The 18,016-nt window shown below is 68.2% G+C and overlaps 5 protein-coding genes across 5 annotated transcripts in view; 3 read left to right on the top strand and 2 right to left on the bottom strand.

Moving 5' to 3' along the window:
* CHLNCDRAFT_52119 (hypothetical protein) overlaps positions 1-2,532 on the bottom strand; it is a gene marked incomplete at both ends in the record, with an annotated part of 4,215 nt that extends 1,683 nt beyond the window's left edge. Inside the window, 5 exons of the mRNA XM_005847908.1 lie at positions 153-299; positions 647-751; positions 990-1,996; positions 2,127-2,210; positions 2,452-2,532. Of these exons, the coding sequence (XP_005847970.1) occupies positions 153-299; positions 647-751; positions 990-1,996; positions 2,127-2,210; positions 2,452-2,532 (1,424 nt within the window). The remainder of the gene's footprint in view (positions 1-152; positions 300-646; positions 752-989; positions 1,997-2,126; positions 2,211-2,451) is intronic.
* Positions 2,533-3,839: 1,307 nt separating this feature from the next.
* CHLNCDRAFT_145456 (hypothetical protein) lies at positions 3,840-5,465 on the bottom strand (the record flags this gene model as incomplete). Its single annotated transcript, XM_005847907.1, has 5 exons — positions 3,840-4,050; positions 4,262-4,323; positions 4,541-4,587; positions 4,778-4,832; positions 4,959-5,465. 5 exons carry the CDS (start codon positions 5,463-5,465, stop codon positions 3,840-3,842), a joined length of 882 nt encoding a protein of 293 aa, XP_005847969.1.
* A 1,110-nt stretch (positions 5,466-6,575) lies between these two features.
* Positions 6,576-7,933, top strand: CHLNCDRAFT_17459 (hypothetical protein; the record flags this gene model as incomplete). Its single annotated transcript, XM_005848067.1, has 5 exons — positions 6,576-6,620; positions 6,830-6,982; positions 7,161-7,289; positions 7,500-7,658; positions 7,805-7,933. Coding segments are annotated over 5 exons (615 nt in total), but the record flags the coding sequence as incomplete, so codon positions are not given.
* A 2,241-nt stretch (positions 7,934-10,174) lies between these two features.
* Positions 10,175-13,050, top strand: CHLNCDRAFT_145454 (hypothetical protein; the record flags this gene model as incomplete). The annotated part of the gene is made up of 11 exons (XM_005848066.1): positions 10,175-10,531; positions 10,670-10,755; positions 10,927-11,092; positions 11,251-11,452; positions 11,597-11,674; positions 11,786-11,891; positions 11,991-12,078; positions 12,162-12,263; positions 12,470-12,551; positions 12,794-12,865; positions 12,953-13,050. The coding sequence occupies 11 exons, from the start codon at positions 10,175-10,177 to the stop codon at positions 13,048-13,050; spliced, it is 1,437 nt and encodes a 478-aa protein (XP_005848128.1).
* A 270-nt stretch (positions 13,051-13,320) lies between these two features.
* CHLNCDRAFT_145453 (hypothetical protein) lies at positions 13,321-17,162 on the top strand (the record flags this gene model as incomplete). Its single annotated transcript, XM_005848065.1, has 13 exons — positions 13,321-13,346; positions 13,922-14,048; positions 14,277-14,362; positions 14,572-14,674; positions 14,822-14,884; positions 15,023-15,124; positions 15,343-15,433; positions 15,660-15,740; positions 15,885-15,990; positions 16,189-16,250; positions 16,466-16,590; positions 16,741-16,894; positions 17,107-17,162. 13 exons carry the CDS (start codon positions 13,321-13,323, stop codon positions 17,160-17,162), a joined length of 1,182 nt encoding a protein of 393 aa, XP_005848127.1.
* Between the last annotated feature and the right edge of the window lie 854 nt (positions 17,163-18,016).

The following is an 18,016-nucleotide window of genomic DNA, read 5'->3' as shown; positions in this document are numbered from 1 at the left end:
GCACAGGGCCCTGCTGTGCGGTCAGACCAGACCAGGCAGGCAGGCAGCCTGTCTCCTTTCAGAGGAGCTGAAAAACAAAGCCCTGCCAGGCGCTCCGCTCTCCCTTGCCCCTGCCCCTGCCGCTGCTCTCCCTTGCCCCTACACCCAAGCACCGCCCCGCCGCCGGGCCCCCACCTCGCCCCCTGCCGCCGCCCCGCCGCCGCATGTCGAGCAGCATGTCGAGCGTCCCCGCCGCCCTGCTGAGCCCCATGGCACTCTGCTGGGCCAGGATGGCGGCCAGACGCTGCTGCCGCAGCGTCCTGCGGGGCGCGGCGCGGGGGCGGGGGCGAGGGTGGGATGGGATAGGATGGGCGGGGTGTTTACGGCAGGGGCTGAAGGGGTAGGGTGCTGGGACTGTCAGGACCCAGCCCCAAACCCCTCCCCAATGCTGCAGCAGGCAGCCGGCAAGAAAACAGCAGCGGCGGCGGCAGAGCGCAGCGGCAGCGCAAGCGGGGCAGCAGGCGCGGAGCGGAGGGCGAGGCGGGGAAGGCAGGCGCGGAGCGGAGGGCGAGGCGGGGAAGGCAGGCGCGGAGCGGAGGGCGAGGCGGGGAAGGCAGGCGCGGGGCAGTTGAGCACATGGAGGCGGCGTGTGGGGCCGCCCACCCACCTGGCTGCATCCAGCTCTCCCCGCTGGCGCCGCGCCTCGGCCTCCGCCTCCTTGCGAGCCACCGCCTCAGAGGTGGGGAAGGAGCGCTTGCGCTCCTTGATCCACCTGCGGCCAGGCAGCGGCGGCAGCGGCGGTGGATGGAGGCACGAGGTGGCGGCGGCGGCGGCGGCGCCCCGACGAGCGGCGGACCCCAGCCAAGCAGCCAAGCCCGGGCAGGCAAGCGCAGCCAGCGACGGCCCCGGCGCAGCCAGGCTGGGCAGGGACCGGCAGGCAGCCGCGGCGAAGGCAGCAGGCAGCCGCGGCGAAGGCTGGCAGCCTGGCAGCCCACTCAGGGCCCACTCACTGCTCCACCTCCGCCGCCTCCCCCGCCGACTGTGGCGGCCGCGCCACCGGATCAGCCGTCAGCCTCTCAGGCGGCGGCGGCGCCGCGTCCCTCTTGCGCTGCCGCTTGGCAGGCGGCACCAGCAGCGTGCGGCCGCGGCCTCCAGCGCCAGGGCCGCCCGCGCGGCCGCCGCCGGCCGCAGCCGCAGGAGGCCTGCCCGGCCCCGGGCGGCCGGCGGCGTATGCCGGCGGGCGGGCCATCAGGCCGGAGGGCGCTGCCGCCGGCGGCTGGGCGTACTGCTGCACGTACTGCTGCTGCTGCTGCTGCTGCTGCGGTGGTTGTGCCGCGGCCTGTGCTGCCGCCGCGGCCTGCGTGTTGTGCTGCATCAGCAGCATGCCGTGGCCTGGAGGATAGATGAGGGCCCCTGTGTTGGGGTTACGCATGATGAGCGGTGGTGGGGCGGCAGGCGGCGCTGCTCCTGCTGCTGAGGGCAGCTGCGGGATGGGTGCTCCCGTGTTGGGGTTGAACAGCTGCACGGGCTGGCCGGCCTGCAGCGGCGGCGGCGCCCACGGGCGCGGCAGCTGCGGCGGCGGCGGCGCGGCGGCCAGCCCCGCGGCGGGCGGCGGCGGCTGCTGGTGGCGCTGCGGCCGCATGATACCGCCCTGCCGCGGCGGCGGCGCTGCCTGGGCCGCCGATGCTGGCACCGCCGGCGGCGGCGCGAGCGAGGGGGGCGGCGGCCACGCAGGCGCGCCCAGCTGCTGAGGCCGCATGATGCCGCCAGCCGACATGGGACGCATCACCTGGCTGTAACCTTGCTGCTGCTGCTGCTGCTGCTGCTGCTGCTGCTGCTGCTGCTGGGCCTGTGCATAGAACGGCTGCAATGGCGGCGGCGGGCGCGCCACCGCCGGCCGCATCACCTGGCCCGCTGTGGCTGCCGGCGCTGAGCTGTAGGCACCTTGAATGGTGTGCTGAGGCGCCCCCGCCCAGGCCTGCTGCGGCAGCAGCCCAAAGCCATTGGCGGCGCAAGGCTGCAGGGGCGGGCAGCGGTGGGGCGCTTCGGGATCAATGTAAACGCGATGAGGGCAACGATGGCATGCAGGAGAGCCGGGTTGGGGGACACATGGGCGTGTGCAATCTGTGTCCCATAGGCACCCGCACCTGCTGCTGTTGCTGCTGTTGCTGCGCCCCTGGGGGGAAGGGCAGTGCAGGGCGGAAGCCGGCATAGACCGGGTACTGGCCAGGCTGCATGGTTGCAGGAGAAGCCGCGCGAGGCTTGAAGGCAGGGTGCTGGCTATCCGCAGGGCTGCATGGAGCTGGGGAAGCTTATCAGATGGTAGGGATGCGCGATGGAGAGCGGTGCATGTGCAGGGCGCCGAAGCCGCCCGACAGCTGCTAGTCCCGGCTTGCAGCCTGCCGGCAGTCTCCACGGCTCCCTTGCATCGTTTGAAGCACCCCACCGACTGCATAATTCAGCTCTGCACACCGCCGCATCGGTCAGCCGGGGGCCGGCCCGGTCAACACAATGCAAAAGCCGCTCCTGGCTCCCCAGCAACTCCGCCGCCATCTCGAGGAGATGGTGGTCGAGGATGCCCGAGCGAAGGTGAGGTCTATGCACACGCGACCGCATTGCCGCCACCTGCCGCTTCCGCCACTCTCATCGCCGCGGCTCACCATACCCACTTGACCGGCATTTATAGAATTGGAAATACCCTGCTGCAGGCCGTGGATGCCGCCAAGAAGAAGGCGATCAGGCAGCACGTGGATGTGGAGACGTTCCAGGCGCTGGTGTCTGCAGCGCACCTGCACCCCATGCGAGGCGGCCTGCGCATTGCGGCCGCGTCGGGCGGCAAGCCGGCGCCAGCTCCGCGGCACTTCCGCCCAGACGGCACCATCGCGCCGCCCACTGATAGCAGCGCATACCTGCCGGCGGGCCCCAGAACCAGCAGCAGCAGCAGCCGGGCAGACGAGGATGCGCTGCGCTCTGGCAGCCACTTTGCCAGGGCATGGCGTGCGGCGCCAGCGCCTGCAGACCGCCTCAGGCTGCTCCGCCGGGCAGTGGAGGCAGGGGCGCTGCCCCGCCTGATCAGGCTGGAGCTGAGCAGCCAGATGCTGGAAGAGATCGTGGGCTGCCTGGCAGGTGACCCTGCTGCTGCTACACAGCAGGCGGGACCAGAGCGGCCGGCGGCAGCGGCAGCGGCAACGCTGGACCTAGCGTCGGCGGTGCTCCGGGCGGCGGAGGGGGCGGCCGTGTTTGCGGTGGCGCGGGCGGGTCTCTCATTACAGGGCAGACAGCGGCTGGCCAGCCTGGTGGGTGCACTGGCGAGCAGCGGCCAGGCGAGCAGCACGGAGCTGCAGGCGCACGTGGCGCCGCGAAACAATGTAAGCAGGGTCTGAAGTGAAGAAGCAAGGGCAGGGCACGGGGATAACAGCAGGGTCAATCGGAGTGGTGGTACAGCGCAAACTAGGGCAGGGGCAAGAAGGGAGCGAGGCGCTCCAGCAGGCAAAGAGGTATCAAAACTGGCATGGGGCAGGGAGAGGCGTCAGGCTCTGTACACCGGGGCGGCTGGGGTTGGCATAGCAGTTCATGGCAAAGGGCGGCTGCCGTGTAGTATCAAGGCAGGGCAGGCATGGTATATCATGTGTCATCAAATTGTGTCTCTATTTTAGTAGAAGGGGATTCTCGGCTGGCAGGCGGCGGCAGCTGCTGTTGGGACGGCGCAAGGAATGCCAGCCGCGCGCCGCCTCACTCTCATTGATTGAATCCTGGGCGGGGTCTGGCCCAGCCACCAAGCGGTGGCTGGGCAGAAGCTCCCCATCCCGCAGGCGCTCGCTCTCGCTCACGCGCGCTCGCTGGCCGTGGCGCTCGCTCGCTTATTGAGGGCCCAGCGCCGCGGCCTCCACCGCCGCCATGACGGTTGGGCAGGCCGCCGGCACCGCCTCCAGCGCCGCCATCACGGCGGGGCAGGCAGAGGGGGTGGAGGGGCCGGCGTTGTTGATGCACGACACGCTGACAAAGGTGCCCCAGCCGATGCCCACCAGGTTGCCGGCCAGGATTCGCAGGTCCTGCGGGATCCACTTGAAGCTGCGGGGAAGGCGGGGGAGGCAGGGAGGCGCTGCACATGGGTGCCGCACAGCAGAGGCAGGGACGGGGCTGCACCTGGGACCCTGCCGAATGCAGCAGAGGGCTGAGGGGTGAGGGCCAAGCACCCTGCCGAAGGCTAGCTGCTGGCTGGTCCTCCCCGCCGGCTGCAGGAGAGGCGTGCGCCATCGCCGCCACCGCCACCCAGCCGCACCTGGCATAGTTCCAGGGCACCCACACCGCGTATCCTGCCAGCAGCGTCTGCACGTACTTCTCCTGCACGCGCGCGGGAGGGCGGCGCGTGTGGGCATGCCAGCATGTGAGCAGCGGCCTGGCTACCCAGCTGCCGAGGGGCAGCGGGCGGCAGCAGGCAGGCAGAGGCAAGCAGCGGCGGGGCCGCAGGCGGCAGGCAGGCAGCGGTGGGGCCGCAGGAGGCAGGCAGGCAGCCGCAGCAGGGCGGGCGGGAGGTACGGCGTGCCTGCATGAATGGCACGATGGTGTCGGGGCGCCCCTCCATCAGCTTTAGCGCCACAAAGAACACTGCAGGCAGGCACATGGGGAGCCACGCAACCAGGCGGGTGGACTGGCATGCCAGCGCCAGGGTGCACGCGGCACGACGGTCCAAGGCAGCCCCTACCGCCAACCGGGTGCATGGTTGATGGGTTGCCCGCCGGGCTGCCGCGCATGCATGCATGCATGCACATGCATGCCAGGGCCGCCCCCAACCCACCGGCCGTCATGACAGGGGTGAGCACCAGCTGGTCCAGCGCCATCTTGGTGACCACCTGCACCACGGCACTGGGCGCCGGTGAGCGGCGGCGGCTTGCCAGTGCGAGAAACTGGCAGCAGTCCTCATGGCCTGGTCTGGCTTCCTGCAGACAGCCGGCCCCACAGACGCCCGCGCGCCTCACCGAGCGGTTGCAGGTGGGGCTGTCCGGGCAGACGTGCGCCTCTAGCCACCTGTGCCAGTAGTGGCCCGTGGCGGCGCCCACCGTGCTGCTGTAGGCGGCCAGGCGCAGCATGCGCGAGGCGCTGAGCGGCGCGCCGCCGATGGCTTGCGCGATGAGGTCGCCCAAGCAGACACAGAAGAAGGAGGTGGCGGCCTTGGTGAACAGCGGGTGGCGCGCCAGGGAGTGAAGGTAGGCCTGCCAGAGGTCGGCCAGGCCTGGGATGGGAGCGGCGGGCACGGCGGCGGGAGCGGCGGCTTGGGATGGCGATGCCTCCGGCGTGGGCGCCGCGGGCGGGTCCGGGACCCAGGGCACCGGCGGCTGGAAGGTGGGCATCGCGGGCTTGGGGCAGGGCGTGGCGATGGCTGTGATAGGGGCCGCGGTGGCGTAGCGGCGGGCTACGCGGGCAGACCGCCGCTGCCAGGCTGTGGGTGACCGCGCCGCCACTGCCGCCAGACGGCACACCCGCATCGCGGCGCTGTGCATCGTGAAAGGGGCGGCCCAGAGCCTAGCTGTGCAGCCGGGTCGCCTAACAGACGCGGCAACGCGCTGGGGGAGTGCCGGCAATCTCGAGACGGTTGCAAGAGGTGCCGTGGAGGAGGAGATAGCAGATATTGGACACGAGAGCTCAGGAGTGGCGTGAAGAGCGAAAGAAGGATCTTCGTTGGTGCAACACGCATCTGTAGCTGCTCACGTGTGGCGGCTCCGTGCCACCTGGTCAGAGCTGTTGACCACGTCCAAATCGCCCATCGGTCCGCTCCAACCTCCCGTAACTGATGTCCTGCTGCAAAGTGCTGCTCCCTGGGCCAGAAGCTGCGGGAGCGATGGAGGCACTCCTGGCGCGCGGGCACCGGGCCGCGGCCGCAGGGGCGCCCCAGGTGCGGCGCCTGATGCTTGGGGGACGTGCGGGGTGGCTCTGGGCGCCAGCGGCGCCCGATCGGGCCGCCAATTGGCCCTCCCGCCGCAGGCCGCCATGACAGCCGCAGAGGCGGAGCGTGCGGCAGAGCGCCTGCGGGCCTTTGACATCGAAGAGGTGCGCTGGTTGTGCAGCCGGATGTTTCGTGTGGTGTTGCATGTGGGCTGGTGCCACTTGGACTGCCAGGCCCACCCTCCGCAGCACCCACCGCGCGCAGCCCACCTCGCCCACCGTTGCAAACATGCATGCCGCCACGCGTGCAGTACGGCACGCCCGCCTGGTTTGAGCAGCACGATGCGCTGGAGCAGCTCAACCTGCAGGCGCACCTCAACGCCCAGTCATACTCGGACGAGTTTGTGAAGGAGGCGGTAGTGTTGCACGACCGCGTGACGGTGCTGGTGCGGGAGCTGCTGATGGCCGAGGTGGGCTCACAGGGAGGGCGCCTGGGCTGGCCCAGGCGACAGGTGCTGCCAACAGCATGGACAGAACACGGACGAGGGTCTGTGCCACGAATCCCACTTAAAACCCTCCTCGCCACGCTCATCTGCGTTCATCTGCATTGCCTCCTGCTACCCGCCCCCTTGCCGGGCCAGCAGGTGTGGCGGGAGCAGGTGCTGCCGCTGCTGGAGGGGCACCTGGCGGAGCGGGTGGACTCGGTCACCGCCTATCAGCTGCTGTACCACGAGGCATCGCTGGCCAACCTGCTGGAGGTACCGCACAGTACCGTCACATTGAGCAGCATCCAACAGCCTCCTCGCCGCACCGCGCCATGCCAGCTGCTGGCCTCGCTGCCCCACCCCCCACCCCCCACACACCCACCCACCCACACACACATGCATGCCAGCTGCCATGCTGTGCTGACCGCCAAGATCATCCATCCATCCATCCATCCATCCATCCTCTCAACCGCCCCTCTCAGGTGCTGCTGTACCACCGGGACGCGTGCGAGGCAGTCAGTGAGGAGGCCCTGGTGGAGCTGTGCGACTGGTGCTCTCGCTCCATTCACTACCTGGCCACCGAGGCACACCAGCATGCCGAGTACAAGGGTGAGGGCGCTGCGCTGGCTTGCCCGGTCCGGGGCAGGTGGGTCAGCCCTGTTGCTGCCTGTCGGCCGTCTCGGCTGGCGCTGCGGCAGCCGAAGGGTTGGCACCTCACATCGCCGCCGCCGTCTTGCCACTCCTCCTGCCCTACAAATCCTTCTTCGCCTCCGTGCCTCTGCAGAGCGGTCTGCGGCGGAGCTTGTGGGGCAGGCGCCGCTGGCAGAGCTGCGCGAGCGGGCGTGGGAGGTGCGGTTTGGCGGGGCGCAGTGCGCGCTGGCCATCCTGCGCTACATCACAGACCACGCCCCCAAGCTGTCCCTCAGCGTGCTGGCTCGCATTGTGAGTGGCGGCCAGGCCGGGCGGCCCTGCTGGGGCTGGTGCCGCCAGCAGTGCCGCCGCTGTTGGTGGTGCAGTGGGCGCTGGTGAAGGGGACAATTTTGTCCAGTAAATTTCCCCTCCGGTTGGCGGATGTGCCAGCTTGTGCTGCCTGCTGAGCATGGGTCCCCTTCTGTGTCCCCCTGCTTGCTCCACTGCTCCCCGCCGTGGAAGGTGAGCACCAACGACACAGTCATGGCGCTGCTGCCACTGCTGGACCGCCCGCCCTGGGTGCGGCGCGGCAAGGGCGGCGCAGCCGAGAGGTTTGTGGGGGGCGCCTGGCAGGCGGTGGAGCCCAGGGAGCGGCACAGGCTGACGCAGCAGGACGGGCAGGTGGGGACTGGGCCTGGCGAGCTTGCCCAACACAGACGCCGCGCTGCATGAGGCTGGACCGGCACGAGCCGTGGGCAGCTGCGGCAGAGGAACGGCAGCTGGGCCGCTGCCGCCGCCCCCACCGCGCCGCCGCGCGTCCCTTGCAGGTCTGGCTGCTGCTGCACAACCTGCTGGCTGACGGGGCGGCCCGCTCCAGGATGGACATGAGCGAGGCGCGGTGCGAGGCGCTGCTGCGCCTCAAGCGACACTTCAACGAGCTGCTGCTGGACCAGGTCTGGGGCGGGAGCTGCTGGTTGCGGTGCTCGGCTGGCGTGCTGGTGTGGGTGGGGTTGCTGGTGTGGGCAGGGAGGCGCTGGTGGCCCGAGGAAGTGCTTGAAGTGGGAGTAGGGAGGCCTCTCGGCAGGGTCTGTTCTAAAGGTAAAGGTAAAGGTGGGGAAGAGCCTCCACAGGCTTAACTTCCCGGTTTTAACGTCTAGCTTTAGACCATTATTTGTTCTGCAGCGATTGATTGATTGCACTTGGGGTGTCCACCGCCCTCCCTGTGCAGCTGCCTGTGCTGCGGGACCTGCAGCGCATGATTGATGAGCTGGCGTTTGGGGTCAACAGCTCCCAGCCCGTGGCCACCCCCAGCCGGCTCATTGTGGAGCAGGTGCTTGCTCCTTCTTTCCAGCTGCTGGGCCGCGCAGCAGACCACAGCGCGCGGCACATGGGAGCTGGCGCCCCCAGGGGCCAGACCTGGCTTGCTGGGTGCAGCTGTGGCCATGGCAGCATGAGCCAACCCACCACCTGCCTCTTGGTTGTTCCGCTGCCTGCAGGTGCCCACCATCCGTGCCACCCTGCTGGGCCGCGGCGGCTGGCGGGCGCTGGCGGAGCGCCAGATGGCTGCACAGCTGGGGCCCGAGGCGCAAGTCCTGTCACAGCAGCGGCTGCAGAGCATGCTGCACAGCTTTGAGCTGATGTGTGGCATGGAGGAGGAGGGGGGCAGGCAGGAGGAGGTGGGTGGGGGTGCGGGACGCCAGGGGGCCACGCCACAGCTCTGATGCGCAAGCCGTGCTGTGCCCACCCTGCTGGCTTGGCACGATGAAAGCGGCGCCACGTTGGCTTGCTGTTCACGTGCCTCCCTCTGTGCACGAGGCCTGCAGGCCGGCAGGGGGCTGCCAGACAGGGTCAAAGTGGATGCCTACCGCCAGGTCAAGCCGGGCGTGTGGGAGTGGTGGTCAACCTATAACCTGCACATCAACACAGAGCAGCCGCCAGAGGCTGTGGCGAGCGGCGCAAGTGGCGGCAGCAGGGGCGCTGCTTCCGGCGGCACGCCGCAGGGCAACGAAAACCAGCCGCAGCAGCCCACCAGTAGCAGCGGCGGCGAGGCCGGCGCGGGTCCTGCGCCGGTCAAGGGCAAGCGCTACCGGCTGCAGCCGCTGTCGGAGAGCCTGCAGCGCGCGCTGCCTGCGCACGGCAAGCTCGCGGTGCTGTATGGCGGACACACCTGCGAGGCGCAGCTCAGCCTGCCCGCCAGCGAGACCAGGTGGGCAGAGGCCGCCGGCCTCCGGCCACGTGCGCATGGTGGCGCCCACCATGGCGGGATTGCTGTACCTTGGTTTGTGCACAATGGCCTTGGCACTGTTACTGCTAAAGATGTGGGGAGTGTGCACTCCCAGCTCACTCCCTGCTGCCGCGGCCGTGCGCAGGGACACGGGCGGCCTGGCGGCAGCGATGTGGCTGACGGTGGGCGGGCTGGCGGGCAGCGGGCTGGCGCTGCAGCTCAAGCTGAAGCGCCTGGACAAGCCAAGCGAGCGGGACAAGGCGGCCGGGGTGTGGTACCCTTATGTGCTGGTGGGGGGAGCGCTGGCGGTGAGGGATGGCCTGCTGCAGGCGGCGGCGTGAGGCGGCGGCGCGTGGCGGGGCGCTGCCACCTCGGCACCATATCATAATGAAGAGCCTCCAATGCACTAGCGCTTGCCTGTAAAACCGTCGGTGCGTTTGGGGATCTTGGTCAGTGGCTCAAGCCTCTTTCCAGGGGCAAAGGCCGTGGGGTTTTCCAGGGGCAGAAGGCGGTGGGGGCTAGGCGCTGGTGGCCAAACACCGCTGTGATGTTCCCGGGCAGCCTCCTAGTCGGGCTGCGCCCAGTGCAGGCTGTGGTGCCACCGGGCCTCCAGTCCCGCCAGCCGGCGGATGCGGGGAGCCGCAGGTATTGTCGGGGCGGCCTCTGCGGTGTGCGGCAGTGGCACGAGCGGCACGTGGGCATCAGCTGGCAGTAATTGGCCGCAACAGCGGGCGCCATCATGGCGCTGCAGATTCAGAGGCAGCCGGCCTCTACTTCTGTGTGACAAGTACCGCGCCGCGGCGGCGGCCTCAGTGTCGGCCACCTGGCGGTGGGCGGGTGACCTTTGCGGAACGGTGTCGGCCGCCCTCGGCACGGTTTCTATTGCTTCTAGTACCGACTAGCGTCCGACTGGAAGGGTCAAAGTGGCGTTTATAGAGGAGCGTTGAGACACATCTGCATTCCGCGGCTCGGAATGGCGCTGGCCGGCGTCTGCAGAGGAACTGCGCGGGGACTGCTCTCTGCAGCAGCGGAACCGGCGCTAGCAGTGGGCTGCCTGCAGCTGGTGCGGGGCCTGGCCACCGGCACCGGCGCCGCCGCTGCTGCCGCTGCCGGCGAAGGAGAGCAGCCCACGCACGTGTTTGATGACGGCGGCGACATTGTGGGCACCTACACACCCGTGACCAAGCGGCTGTGGCAGCAGCGCTACAAGTGGACCGACGACAAGCTCGCAGCCGCCGCCCCGCGCGACCCCGCGGCGCAGCTTGTCAAGCCTCCCAAGCTCACGACCGTCGTGTATCCCTTCTCCAGCGACGAAGTCCTCAGGGAGCATGTGAGAGCAGGGCTGAGGGGATTTGTATCACATGGGGGCATGCTGCAAGGCTCTGCAGCTTCTCCTCTTGCGGGCGGCAAGCACCACAAAACCCTCCCTTGAGCAGCATGTTGCCTCTTGTCCGTTGCGGTTGTGCAGTATAAGAACCCCTGGAACACAGTGCGCATTGCACGCGTGCTGGAGGACCTGGACTCCCTTGCAGGCTTCGTGGCCTATGAGCACTGGTGAGTGGGGGGGGGGGCGCCTTAATTCATCACCCCGCGCCGGGCGGTGTCGGGCTGGCTGGCAGAGTTTGTGTTGTCGTTTAGTGTGTGCCGTGGTGGAGCCAAGCAAGGCGTGCCGTCGCGCCCGCGTGGCAAGCGTGCTGCCGCCTGGCCGCCCCCGCCTGGGCGCAGCGACGACGGCGACCCCGCCACGCGGCCGCCGCTGCTGGTGACGGCCACCGTGGAGGCGATTCAGCTCAGCAGCAGCCAGCTCAGCCTGCAGCATGACATGGCGATGCGGGGGCGGGTGGCGTGGACGGGCACCAGCAGCATGGACATCCGAATGGAGCTGGAGCAGGTGGGTCGCTGCTGGGTCTGTCCCCTGGGCTGTGCTGGCGGCCCGGCACCGGCACCAGCACCACGGCAGCGCACGCCAGCCGGGGTGGGCGGGAGTTGCTTGCTGCCGCTCCACGGTTCTGCTCAGCATGCCGCTCGGGCTTGGGTTCTCTTGTGCAGGGCGGCAAGCAGCAGCTGACGGCACTGTTCACGTTTGTGGCGCGAGACGCGCTGAGCGGCAAGCCCTTTGCCATCAACTCTCTGGAGCCTCAGAGCCAGCAGGACAGGGAGCTGTTTGAGCAGCGGCTGCGCATCAACCAGGAGCGCAAGGCCGCCCGCAAGCGCAGCGCCGGCAGCGGCAGCGGTGGCAAGTTGCAGCATGGTGCGAGAGCCCTCCCATGGGGAGGCAGCTGTGCCTTGCCTGCCTGCATATCCTGCCTGGCCCCGGCTGATGCCTCACGCCTGCCCTGGCTTGCTGCGCCTTCTGAGGCTGTGTGCTGCCTGCCTGCCTGCCTGCTGCCTGCAGTCAGTGCTGAGGCGGAGCGGTGGGCGGAGCAGCTGCTGGCTGCGGCAAAAACCAAACGGGATCTTCCGGCGCTGGCGGGTAGGTTCCCCTCCTCCAGCCAGCTGCTGCTCTGCCTGATACCGCGGCAGTGCTGCTGCTGCTGCTGGTGGCAACCTTTGCCGTATGCCCCTACTCGCCCACTCCCTGCAGACGCCAACCTGCTGCTGATGGATGACACCTCGCTGGAAAACACCTTCACCTGCCAGCCGCAGCAGCGCAACATGCACGGCCGCATCTTTGGCGGCTTCCTCATGCGGTGCGGGCAGGCGCTTTTGCGTCGATGTTTTGTGGCAGCCGACTGCTCTTTCCCGCATCCATCTGCCTGGCCACAGTCCTGTTGATGCGTGCCCCGCAGGCGCGCCTTTGAGCTGGCCCACTCCACCGCCTACCTCTTTGCCGGCTGCCGGCCGCGCACAGGCAAGCGGGGGCGCCCACCCTCTCCCGTCGCCTCCCTTCCATGCCCCATCTCCTGACGTTCCCTTGATCCACCATGCGTGTCCACCACTCCTCTTTCTGTGCAGTGGAGGTCGACCAGATCACTTTCCAAAGGGCGGTCAACGTGGGGGATCTCATCAAGTTCAAGTCGCGGGTCACCCGCGCCTGGGCGCTGCCAGACCAGCCAGGCCAGGTGCCGCTTGGAAGCACGGCGGCCAGGCTGGCAGACAGCTCGATGGCAGTGTGCCCGCATTTGGCAGGCAGCAGAGGGTGCCCGGTGGTGTCAGGGGCGCATGCTGTTCATGTGGCACCGGCCAGCAGCTGCGGCATGCTGCGAGGGCTCGGCTGATCCTCATGCTGTGCCGTGCTGTGCTGTGCCGTGCTGTGCTGTGGTTGCAGGGCGTGGTGCACCTCCAGGTGGAGGCCTCGGTCACGCAGCCCGAGCGGCTGAGCAGCGAGGTCACCAACACAATGAACTTTCGTGAGCAGCCTGCCCGCCCGCCTGGGCCGAGCCGCCGCCGCTTACCTGCCCCGTGCTCTTGTCTGCGTTGTGGCACGTCCGCCGCAGTGCGCCTGCCCTGGGAGCCTTCACCGCCGGCCCGCTCGGCAGCGGGCCTGCCTGTTTTGGTCTGTCACCGTGGTGGGCGCTGTCCCCGCTGGCCTCGCTCGCCAGCCCGTAGCCACCGCAGCTCCCGACCCATACCTCACCCTTCGCTGCCGCAGTGTTCCAGGTCGACCTGCGCTGCGACGCAGCCGGCCACTTCATCCCTCCCAAGCAGGTCCTGCCCAGCACAGGTGGGAAAATGCGGGAGATGTGTCATCCAATGCGACAGCCATGCACCGCCCTGCGCCAGCTGACTCGGTGCGTCCTGCGCGGTGCAGAGCAGCAAGCGCTGGAGGTGGCGGCCCTGTTTGGGCCCGGCGGCAGGAAGCAGAGCATTGCACCAGCAGCAGGCAGCCGCGGCAGGGGCGCACCTTAGCCTACAGCTCCCTGCGGGGCACCCCCCAGTGTTGGCATGCAGTGTAATTTACACACATTCAGCACTGCACTTGCTTTACTCAGCCAAGCTTCTGTGTAACGACATGATGGAGGCATGGTGCATAATGGAAGCTGTCGGCAGGCGGTGTGCGCCTGTCGCTATCTGGCGGGCGGGCGACGCGGCCCCCTTCTGTGGAGACCAGCCGCCAGCCGCGGAAGATAAAAGTAGCAACGCGTCAGTTGCCTGCTTTGAGACACCAGGGGCGTCGCGATGAGCTCCACGAAGTCGTCTGTCAGGTGCTGGGCGCGGCTCTCAGCTTGGCGTTTACCAGCTGGTGTTTCAGTTGTTGCAGGATTGAGTGCTGGGCAGAAGGCAGACAAGCAGGCGCCTAGGCGCGCCTGCCCTGTATTCCTGGGCCTTCCACCCATCGCTGACCTGGCTAGGCTTGAAGAACTCAGCCAAAATGTTGCAAATCAGACATTCTCATCAATCATAGTTGCCCGATCATGCGCGGATAGGGCCCCTGGTGCGCTCAGCTCGCTGCGCCGACCTGCCTGAGCGCCAGAATGTGGCGTCGATCTCTCCTCACTGCAAGATCGCTGTTGGGAACAACGGCAGACGTGGCCCCGGTCGCTGCCCTTCAACAGCTGCTGCGCTCTGCCCCTCGCCTCTTCTCTGGCGACTCGGCCGGCAGCCCCCCGGACGGACAGGGCACGCAAAACTTCATTCTGGCTTCATCCACGCCCATCACAAAGAAGCTCTGGCGGGAGCGGTGAGCAGCCGCCGTCGTGGCCGCCGCCCCCAACTCCTTGCTCGTGGCCTGTCCAGCCTGCCCAGTGTCGCTGATTTGCCGCCGCGCTGCTCTTGGCAGGTACCCCTGGACAGAGGAGAGGCTGCTGGCGGCGCCGCCGCGCGACCCCGCCTCTCAGCTGCCCAAGCCGCCACGGCCGCTTCAAGTGACCTACCCTTTCAGCAGCGACGACCTGCTGCGAGAGCATGTGAGCAGCACACGACACCAGCACTGCCGCTGGGGACTGCGCTGCAGGACGTGACTCTGCCTGTGTTCTTCCTTATGCCCCTGCATGTTCATCGCTCGCTGCCTGGCACCGTGCCCTTCGCGCTTCCCACTGCCGCGTGCCTTCTTGCGGGGCAAGCCCTGGCCTCCCCCACCATCCGCACTGAAGCAAGCGCCCTCGCGTGCCCCTCGCGGTGTGCCTGGTGTGCAGTACCGGTCACCGTGGGGCGAGGTGCGGATAGGGAAGATTTTGGAAGACCTCGACTCCCTCTCAGCCCTCATCGCCTTTGAGCACTGGTGCGTGCATGTGGCGCGCCACGGCTGTACAGCATTGGCAGATCCGGCTGTGTTGGGCCGCCATGCCTGCGCTCCCAGCTGCGAGGCTTGCGGGCGCTGCTGCCGGTGTCCATCCGGCCCTGCTGTTGTGGCCAGCAGCTCAGGTGTTCCACCCCATCTGACGCCCATCCACCCATCCCCACACACCCACACCTCCCCTGCCTCTGCAGCAACGTCGCTGACCTGGCCTCGCGCCCGCCGCTGCTGGTGACGGCGGGTGTGGAGGCCATAGAGCTCCGCAGCAGCAGGCTGGAGCTGCGGGAGGACATGAAGGTGTGAGGGGCCAGCCCCGGGGAGGGCCGTCGGATAGGCCGCACACGCTGCTCGTGTGCTGGCTGGCGGGGCGCGTCGCAAGCGCACCCGGCGCTGCCCTGGCATGGCCTGAGCCCTGTCCCGCCTGCCTGCCTGCCTGCCTTGCAGATGAGCGGGCGCGTGGTGTGGGCTGGCAGCAGCAGCGTGGACATTGGCATGGAGCTGGAGCAGGTGGGCAGCACTTGCGGGCACCCACCCACCGTTCCAGCAGCCCCATCCCGCCGTGCGCTGATGTGGCTCCCTCAGGTGTTTCGATTAGCAGCCGCCAATGCACCAGCCACACAAACCTCCCTCCCGCCATGCCTGCAGGCGGGGCAGCTGCAGCTGACGGCGCTGTTCACGTTTGTGGCGCGAGACATGCTGACCAACAGGCCGCACCCCATCTCGCCGCTACACCCCAAGACTCGCCAGGTGGGTGTGGGACCGCACCCCTCTCTGCCCCCGCAGCCAGGCGCCTGCTGTTTGTTTTGAGAGCGTTGCCAACGGGCCATTTGTGGGCAGCCAGCAGCTTGCACAATGCCTGTGCTGGCAGCCAGCTGCATGCTGTGCCGTGCCATCCCGCTGCCGTCGGTTTGCCGCCGCACGAGATGGAGGTCCAAATGGTGCCGCTACTGCCGAGGGCCGTGCAGGAGCGGGAGCAGTTTTGTGAGCGGGAGGTCATCAACCAGCGGCGCAAGGAGGCGCGGGCAGCAGCCAAGGGCAGCACATCTCTACAGCAAGGTGAGCAGGCACACTGGGCCAGGCATGGAGCCGAGGGCCGGCGTAGGAACCGCTGATGAGGCTGCCGTGGCAGCAGCTCCCTTGAGCCAAAACTGCTCTGCCCAAGCAGAGCTGCCAGGAACCCAAACTGCTGTGCCCAAGCAGGCTGCTGAGCGCTATGGGCTGCTGCGCACCGCCATCGCGTGGCGCCCGACTCGCTGCCCGGCAAATGCCTGCCTGCCTGCAGCAGCCAGCCTGGAGGAGGCGCGGTGGGCGGAGCAGCTGCTGGCGGTGGCAAAGACCAAGATGGACCTGCCGGCACTAGCGGGTGCGAGGGGCTGGCGGGCAGCACGGCTATCATGCTCCGCATGGGCCTGAGGAGCACGCCTCTGAGCACCATGGCTTGAGCAGCACAGCCTCACTGCTTCCCTTGCCCGTGAATGGCGCCTCCCTACCTGCCTGCTGCATGCAGACTCCAACCTGCTCCTGATGGATGACACCTCGCTGGAAAACACCTTCACCTGCCAGCCGCAGATGCGCAACGTGCACGGCCGCGTGTTTGGCGGCTTTCTCATGCGGTGCGCCACCTGGCAGGCAGGCCGCAGGAGGCCTCGCATCCATCGGGCGGCGCGAGATGCGGCTCAGCGCCTCCAGCGCGGAACCCTAAACACTTGCCAGGGCTACTGTACAGTCGCATGTGCAGCTGCTGCGTGTGGCAATCTCGCCGCTGGCTGAGGTGGCCGCTGCCCTCCCTCCCTCCCTCCACTGCCCCGCAGGCGCGCCTTTGAGCTGGCCCACTCCACCACCTACCTCTTTGCCGGCTGCAGGCCGCGTGCCGGTGCGTTGCCTGCCACCTGGCACGCTTGGCCGGGGGCGTGGAGGCTCCAGCCCCGGCGGGCACAGCACCCTGCCCTGCGCTTCCGATCTCACCTGATCTCAGCCACCTGCCCGTCTTCGCCTCTTCACCCCACCTGCACGCGACTGGCGCCCCGCCCCGCACCGGTGCTTTGCCTCACCCGCCGCTCCTGCCCGCGCCTCCCTGCCTCCCTGCAGTGGAGGTGGAGCAGGTGACCTTCCGGCGGCCGGTGAACATCGGGGACCTGATGCGCCTCAAGTCGTGGGTCACGCACACCTGGGTCTCGCCTCACAACCCTGAGCAGGTGCTGGTGGTGCTGGACGTGCCTGCGGATGCTGGCTGGCAGCGCCGGCGGGCGGCGCTGATGGGCGTGGCGGCTTGGGGCTGCCTGCTGCAGCCGGTCGCCAGGGATCCTTCCTTGGGGCGCGGCATGAGTGGTGCTGAGCTGTGCTGTGCCATGCTGTGGTTGCAGGGCATGGCGCAGCTGCAGGTGGAGGCGTCGGTCACGCAGCCCGAGCGGCGCAGCAGCGTCGTCACCAACACCTTCCACTGCGTGTTCAGCTTTGAGCTGCAGAGGGATGAGGAGGGGGCCCCCGTCCCGCCCAAGCGCGTGCTGCCATCCACAGGTGCGCAGCCCCGCGGGCTTGGCATGCCATGTACATGATGCATGCATGTGTGTCCGTGCCTGCGACCGTACCGCCTGCGTTTGGAAGGTGGCAGTGCTTGATGCCGGCGGCTTTTCCTGTCTGCATGTCTGGCGTGTCTTCGCTGCTCCTGGCGTGCTGCTGCAGCCGCCGACATGCGGTCCCTGCCGCCCCCTGCCGCACCTGCCTTGCAGAGCAACAAGCGCTTAAGGTCGCTCGCGCCGTGTTTGGCCGGGAGCTCCCATTCTAGTTCTAGTAGTGGGCACCGTTTGGTGCCCCTTTAGGCAGCATGATACCCTGGAATTGCGCTCACGATTGCTCCACATGCCCTCCCTCCCCGTTCTTTATGGTTGCTGCTTTGCTGCAAGCCTGTTTGTGTAGCACCCTCTCGCTTTGTTGCTCGCTTTGTTGCTACCTTCCCTCGCTCTCCCCACGCTTTCGCTGAGTACCTCCTCCTGACTGCACCTGATTTTTTGCTGATTGTTTGCACTTGTCGACTTCCAACGGTAACTTGCCCTACCACCCACCCTGGCTGGTGGAGACTGTCAGAGCAACCCGCAAGCATCCCCTGGCGGTCCTGGTTTGCTGTGTTTGCGGTTACAGCAGTAGAGAGGACACGTATGTGCTGCACTGTCAGGGGGGGCGCCAGGCCCATGCGCCGAGTCGCTCAGCGCAGGGGCCTGGCGGAAAAGGGGGGCAGAGAAGGGGGGAGAGAGAGAGAAGGATGATGACGTGGCCGGCCAGCACCGACAAGGTGGGCATAGGGTGCTGATAGCGTATAGGGTGCTGGGGGCTGGAACAACCGCTTGCTCACAAGGGCGTGCGCAGACGAGGGGAAGGGATACGGATTGCTGCGTGTTGAGAGGGCCATTCGTTTGGATTGGACGTGGGTTGTTCTGCGCAACCGGGGTTATCGGGGGGGGCGACAGGCGTGCACTGGCAAAAAGACGGGAGGGGGCGCAGCGGGAGGAAGCAGCGAGACGCTGCGCGCCCCAGCGGAGATGAAGGGGGCAGGCGGGCCTTCAAGGGGCGGCGACGCCACAAGTGGGCCCCGCCAAATACAGATGTGACCACCCCCGCTCGAGCCGGGACCCAGGAGGAGGG

Source organism: Chlorella variabilis (assembly GCF_000147415.1).
Source record: "Chlorella variabilis unplaced genomic scaffold CHLNCscaffold_9, whole genome shotgun sequence".
NCBI lineage: Eukaryota > Viridiplantae > Chlorophyta > Trebouxiophyceae > Chlorellales > Chlorellaceae > Chlorella > Chlorella variabilis.
Note: the sequence above shows the minus strand (reverse complement) of the source record. Positions and strands in the feature narration are given on the sequence as shown.